The sequence below is a fragment of the Manacus vitellinus genome, unplaced genomic scaffold (assembly GCF_001715985.3).
Source record: "Manacus vitellinus isolate BGI_N305 unplaced genomic scaffold, ASM171598v3 scaffold_31_pilon, whole genome shotgun sequence".
Lineage (NCBI taxonomy): Eukaryota > Metazoa > Chordata > Aves > Passeriformes > Pipridae > Manacus > Manacus vitellinus.
The window spans coordinates 4,551,758-4,559,168 of record NW_021940379.1 but is presented as its reverse complement, the minus strand read 5'-3'; the positions used below and the strand labels follow the sequence as shown (position 1 = coordinate 4,559,168).

At 37.3% G+C, this 7,411-nt stretch overlaps 1 protein-coding gene across 1 annotated transcript in view; it reads right to left on the bottom strand.

The window, feature by feature from the left end:
- Nucleotides 1–1,690: 1,690 nt before the first annotated feature.
- AACS (acetoacetyl-CoA synthetase) overlaps nt 1,691–7,411 on the bottom strand; it is a 38,814-nt gene continuing 33,093 nt past the window's right edge. The window contains exons 15-18 of the mRNA XM_029961161.1: nt 6,244–6,313; nt 5,505–5,563; nt 4,459–4,661; nt 1,691–1,845 (exon numbers count right to left, since the gene is read on the bottom strand). Coding sequence (XP_029817021.1) covers nt 1,708–1,845; nt 4,459–4,661; nt 5,505–5,563; nt 6,244–6,313 — 470 coding nt within the window. The 3' untranslated portion in view covers nt 1,691–1,707. The remainder of the gene's footprint in view (nt 1,846–4,458; nt 4,662–5,504; nt 5,564–6,243; nt 6,314–7,411) is intronic.

The window sequence follows — 7,411 nt, the reverse complement described above, 5'->3', positions numbered from 1 at the left end:
TTTAATTAATTAAATATCCCAAAATGACTTATTAATAAGGATCTGTGGGCTTTGTAAACTCCACACATTTTGCATGAATTAAAGAACAATATAATGAAGTTTTAATGAATACAAAGTCACAGTTAATGCAAAATTTATATGTAGCAAGCCAGAGGGGGAAGGAATTTAAAAGTACCTTTAATCATAGGTTATTGGCAGCTGGGTAGCTCATTTTTTTTTTTTACACTTTTCTACTGAGTGATTGGTACTTGTATTACCACATTTATCATGCTAACATGGGCTGACTTGGTACAGTATAAGAAGTACCAGCATATTTAAAGCCACGTTTGCTAATGAGGGATTTCTAAAACCCCCAGTGAGTGTGGGGGGTGTCCACAGTGTCTTGGGCTCTGTACAAGAAAATAGGATAAAACTGACAGAGAAAGTTTTGTAGTAAGTCAGACTTCAATTAAAACCATTAAAACTGGTAACAAATTGAGCTAAAAATGACACCCACTCTAAAGAAAAATAAAAAGACAGTAACAGTTGAAACAGAATATATAATTATATATATAAAGAATCAATTCATTTTAATTAACTCTTTATCAACGCTGAATGCATTCAACACAGTTGTAAGTACAATAATATTTCACCCACAAAATTTAAATAGTGCAGGAGACACTGGATGCCAGAGGGTCGTACAACTACTGCAACTGTATTTATGAAAAACAAAACACTTTAGTGCTTCCATTTTACTGTTTTAGTATGCTCATTACAGTATTTTTCCCTTTATAAACTGGAAGGAAACAGAGCTAGAAAACACTTGTCTTTCACTTTCAATGTGACATTTTGTAAAAAAAGTTACAAAACCCATCAGCTTTTAATAAACAAACACACTGAAATTCCTCAGTTAGCTTAATATGGGATCTCTGCCCTAGAGCCAACAAAGGACTTCAAACAAGGAAGCAAAACACCTTCTTCAGCTGCAGATATGTTAATCCAGAGAAATGACTGCAAAATCCATGGAAATAACCTGGAGTTACCCCAGCAACAAGGAGACAACTGCTCCCTCACCTTCTGAGCCCCCAGAAGTGTACCAACCAAAAGTTTAAAACAATAGGAAGGCTACATCACAAAATGAAGCAGCAATTACCTTCAAGGGTACCGTGAGATATTTCAAGACTGAAATAACTGAGTCAAGTCAAATGGGTTTTGTGCATTATGATTTGGCTTTATAAAAACATTTAAATGCACACTACATACAGAACCACTTGCATGTTTCAGGGTTCAAGGAGTTAAAATCACTGTATGTTCCTTACAGGTGACTGAAACACATGGGATTGAAAAACATTGCTAAAAATCCAGTTTAAAAAAAGAAAGCAAATATTTTATGAAAGAAGTATTCTATCTGCAACCGCAACTATTAGTGCTCCCATTTGATGGGCTGATGTAAATCTAACTAGAAAAGATGCACACATATATATAAAAATCAAAACAGGCAGGTTTCTCCTTCCAGGCTGGGAAAAACCCCACCAAAATATATGGCATATTTAACCAATAAAAGGGAGCTAAGCTTTACCCAAGCCTTTCATAATGCACTTCATGAAATATTTTTTCTTTTAAAAGAACCACTGGTATTAAATAGAGCTTTTTCTTTACATACAGTATTGGTATATACAAAACAAACACAAAACAAAGACAAATGCAAAAAAACCCAAATAAGTGACTTTAATAGTCTTGAAGCTCAGGAATATTTTTGTACAGGTCCAAAGCCTCTGGGTTTGAGAAAGCTCCCCGCTGCTCAACTTCTTTCCCTGCAATTATTTGCTTCACAGCAACTTCCACTTTTTTCCCATTTATTGTATACTGAAAAACAAAATCAGCAAAGATAAAATTACATTTTTTTTGATGTAGCAGCTTTATGGAAATATTCATGAAACCCCCCACCAATCCCAGAACTCTATCAAAATTTAAGCACAATGCCTTCTCTTCTGTTACATTTGAAGTACTTTCTTCTGAAAAATCACTTGAAGAGTAGGTGGAATTCAAAGAGTTTATATGTCATTTTAGTTTATTACTCCTGTTGGTAGTACTGTGAGAACACGATCAAGCTCCAATATAAAACAACAAACCCAGATCAGAATCATGGTATAAACACCAAAAATATTTAATGTTTGTGTTCTGACACATCCAATTTTCAAACAATTTTTAGTTCTGTATGGGTGGGATAAAAAAAACAAAGCCCAGCTGCACTGGGATTTGGGAGAAAGAAACCATGATTTTTTTTATCCTAAATGGACAGTTTTTCTAAAAGGGCAAAGTGAAACTCTGAGCTTAATTGGTCTTCTATAGTTAAATGTTTCAAAACAAACCATAACAAACAAAATGAAGTGTAACAAACATGTTTCACCTCCACTTATGTATCACACAAATTCTATTACATTGTGTTACTCTAAGTAAGGACACTGCAGAAAAACAAAACCCTAGTTGTTATCCTTTTGGGATCAGAGCAATAATTTCTACCTAGTGAAGTATGAGAAAGAACAACTACTCCAATGTGAACAGGAACTGCCAAGGGCCTTTTTGGACAATCTCTGCTTTTACAGGCACCAAGGCTTTATCAGCCCTTTCCTTGTGCTGATACCACAGACATTTTGGGGCATCAACTTGGAAAAACTGACTTTTAAGTATCTCCTTAATTTTGTCTGTCTGCTCTAGGAACAGGATCCCCACCTGCTTCACTAATGAATCTGCTGATCAAAGAACTCAGGTTGTTCCTGGCCTCCAAAACCACTGAAAACTCAACTCCAGGCACCACTATTTTTCATTAGAGATCATTCAGAGCCAAGTTAAATAATCCTCAACTCAATGCACTCTTGCAATATTGATCCTGATGCTAAACCAAACTTGTCCTTCTTAGATCTACTGAAGTCATGTGTAATCTAACCCCCCTGAGCCACGGTGATTAACCACTCTTCTTCCTTCTCCTCAATGATTAGCAAACTAATTTTCACAAGTGCCCAGAAACCAGAAAATCTCACTGTCCTGCAGGGGAATTCTGCCCTTTAGAAAACAAAGATCAGACTGTTCAAAGCAAATTTGTTTACTTGAATCAGAAAATCTTGTTGATGATGACCAGAATGCATACTCAGGATAAGACAAGATAGATTTGCACTACATTTTTTTTTAAAACCTGGACATCCCATTAAAGCCATTCTTTGTATTACTAAATCACCTCACCACAGCTGTACTATTTCTACCAGAAATCAGTGTCAGAATTAGATTGTATTTGCAGATGAGGATGCAAACATTTCTAAAAGTAGGAGAAAATAGGAGGTTTCCCTTCCAAGCAAACTTTAGAAGATGGGGGACAGCTTTGATCACTTTACCACTGGCATATTTATCTGAAAGGTAATTAAAATTCACTCAATTCTCAATTCAGTCAATGTGTGAACTAATTAATGATCTGAGGAGGCTTTCCTGAGGGGCAGCCCATCACAAACACCTCACTAGAATCAACTTTGTGCTGTACATTCAGGTGATTTACACAGTTCACAAGTTCAACACTTCATGCAGAAGCTGAGTTACAGCACAGAAAACCTAAACTTCAGGGGATTTTTTTTTTTTAACACTCTTTTGAGCCAAGTACTATTTGTCAACAGTGGCCTGAAGCAGAAATAACTCAACAGATCAGAACCAGATCACTATGTGGACCACAGAGGTTGGTAATGTTGAACCCTAAAGCACTTTCACAGGGAAACCTACACTGGCAGCTAAAGAGTATCAAGAGTATCAAATGGAGAACTCAAGTTTATGTGCAAATGGACTTGGGAAACCTACACTCTCCACCCCCATTCTGCTGCTCAGAGCTGTTGAGGAGACTGTAGCATTAGAGAAGATTATAAAAACAGACATTCTAACTAAAGAGTTCACACAACGAGCACTGTGGCAGAACAGCTTCAGGAGACTGAGCATGCAGAACCCTGAGCTACACAAACTTCTCCTCCCACACAAGCACAACAATTTAATTTTAATTACTATTACAGTTAAGAGTGATAGAGCTACATTTAAGCAGCTAAACAGATGTAAAAGTGAAATCATTTACAAAATGATTTTCTGAATTTGCTGGGTGCTCTCAGCTTTCCTAAGAATGTCACTTGTAACAGGAAAACAGAAACAAAATAAGTTTGTGGATATCAAGAAAAGCTATTAAGTTACCTTCTTAATATTTTCCTTTAAAAGGTTAAGGATATATTCCTGAGAAAATGCAACACATTTAAAAAACAAAAACCATGCTTAGCTGAAAAGGAGATGAAAAGATGTTGCTAGGCAACATAGACAAACTATTTATAAAGCTCGAATACACTTTTGAGATGCTAAAATTTCCATGTATGTGGGTTTGAAGAGCAGTGACAACTGCTCCTTAATTACTATTCAAGGTGACAAAGAAAAAAGTAGGCAGCATTTTTCATGACATACCGGAATGCCTTTGGTTTCCAGGATGAGGCTGGGAACATGCCTGGCGGAGAGCGCGATCCGGATCGCGTCCTGAATCCTCTTCACCAGGCTCTTGCTGAACGTGTGGTTTGATGCCATCTTCAGGAAGAGTATCACCCTCTCGTCCCCATCTTTGTTGTACTGAGGGACACAGAGGCTATCAGAAACCTCCTCAAAGGCTTCCACTGAAAATAAAGGGGAAGTCCTTATTAGTGTTTGTATTTATGTACCATTCGTGATGCACATTTTTTGTGGTTGTATAAAAAAAAAAAAAAGTCACCTCCCCTAGAGCTGCAAAGGCAAACAAGCAACCTGCCTAGATTATCCTACACTCAGCTTCTCCTCTGGGTGCTCTGAAATTTTAACTCCTGTCCAGGTGAAAATCCAGGTTTAAGGATACATTTAGGTCCATAACAAAAAAAAAAATTGCTATAGCTTTTGGGACAGATGATAAGCTTTTACACTAAGCCATTTTCTTTGGCTTTCCTCACAGTTCCCACTGATGCATAGACAGGAGAATAATGTGCCTGATGACAGAAGAACAAAGAGGCAACAGGTGCTTAAGTCTCAGATTAGCACCTTTGCAGGGACAGTTTCACCACCTGCCACAACATCTTTGAAGCACAAAGCACAAGCTCAAGAACTGCTGCTTAATTACCAGGTAAGGTACAATAAAAACAATGTCAAGAGCTTGTCTTGGGGAGGAAAAAAAGCCTGACAAGTTAAGTGTTCTCTTATAAACCTGCATGATACTATTAGTCTGTAAAGCCTTACTATATGCTCCTTAGGATGTTGCTTTTGTATAATCTCAACTAGTCATCTCCCACCCTATACATACTTCAGGAAAGCAACCAGCTTCAAGTTCACAAAACCAAATTTTGCTAATGCTAATATACTCTGTATTGTCTTTCATCTGAAAGACAGCAAGTCTTTCATTACTTAATCCTTTCAAGCACTTTATAATGCTTGGATTTCAGATTTAAGGCAACAATGGCATAGCTGAAAGAGGTGGAAAGTTGATTTCATACCTATGTTATAGATTTCAGAACTTCCAAATCTTACTCCATTTGGATTTAATGTACCATCACTGAAAAGTCAGACAAACAAAACAAAGAAGCATTAAAATGTGATTACAGTTTCATGAAGAGAAAAAATTGATGCAATTAACCGAGTCTCTCTACATTTCAGGCAGTGAAAGTGCAGCCACATCAGAAACAGAGTTGTAAGAGGACTTGACTCAAAAAGGCATTCTGCTCATTAAAAGGAAGCTGTACCAAGAACCTCAACAGTATTCATTCACTCAACTTTGTTTCAAACAGCAGCTTTGAAATGCAAGCAGAAAATTCAGCCCCAATTGTGATCCTGAATGTCTAATGATCACTAAAACAGGCACAGCTTAATACCTGACCTTCTATAATTAAGTTTTGCTGTAAAACAAGTCGATGTTAAAAGCAAGACCAGAGGACAATCTTCCAATTCACCACCTTGAATGTGCTGCACTCTCAGTTGAAATTAAGTGATCATTATAAACCATGGAAAGCAGAAAGTCCAATACTGTCTTGTGTTCACATATAAAAAAAGTAGTGTAGAACTTTGAAATTTAGTCCCTTCCCTCTAATCCAGCTGCTCTGGTTAATTTAAGGTCTGAAATCCACAATACTGGATTAAATAAAATATAAAGCTAACAGGTGTGATACAGAATCATGGACATCATACTCCAAAGGGAAGATTGCAAATTTTAGCACTTGTTTACTCAAAACACTTTACCTGCGGCCCAGCATGACAATTCCTCCAGTCTTGGGATTAATTTTGCAGTAATCACCATGGGCCCAGACACCTATTATGGAATGGCAGAGGTTAAGCAGCTGATTTCTTACTCATCCAGTCACAGTAGACATTTGTGTAACTCAACTCACATTAACTTAATAAAATACATAGTTAAGTATAATTTATCTGATATGCTTTGAGAACTACCCACAGCAAGTGTAGCAGTATTTAACTACACAAACAATTCATACTGCATTTACTACAAAGAGCTAGCACAACCAGGAGCAGCTCACATGTTAGGATCAAACTCCGCATTATCTTCTGATTCTTTGTTTGCATAACTATACAGCATCCTTTTACAAAGCAGATGAATAGCTCCTCTGAACACCACATTTTGAGCAAACTGGAAGAATCCTCCACAAAGGTAACAATATTCCCACCAGTCTTTCTTGATCCACTTCTTTTGGAATGTAAAATTCTGTGCAAGAAGTTTTCTGGGCTTGCATAATAGGTCTCAACAATTCCCTAGGGAGCTTATGTGCTTAATGTTCTTGATCTGTGTTAATGTAAAATTTGATTTGACTTTTCGGAGCTAGAATGACTTCTGTATTATTTTTAAAATTGATACTGCTACACACCCTGCCAAAACCAGAAGAACAAGCCAATTCTACTCAAGCTTTTCTAGAGAAAAATTCCAACCTCACATGCATGTGCAAGTAAGACCATCTTCTAACTTAAATGTTACAACCTTAAGTCCATTTACAAAGAAAGACAGAACCTCTGGACCACAGTGATTTCAGTCTAACAACTGTCACACACATTTTTTCTATTTACTGCTGTCAGGCTTACATGCAGACTGCAACTTCCACATTCCCTCAATTTTCCTATAAGATTACCTCCTGCTAAACATCTGACTTCTCCTGTGAATCCACTCTGTATTGCTGCTATTTTTAAAAAAGCTTCCATCTCCAAAAAACAGCAGCTGGAGATCCTGCTCCAATAAAATCCCTGCCCAGGAGGCAGCAGGGATTTCAGCATCACTGTGCCACATCAGGAAAAGCCCTGGATGAGCAGAGTCCTCCACAATCATTAGGAAGAAAGCCCTGGCCCACAGTGCCTCTTCCTTTGCTCTGTAGGAGACTATGAATGCAGAATATGCATGTTTGAG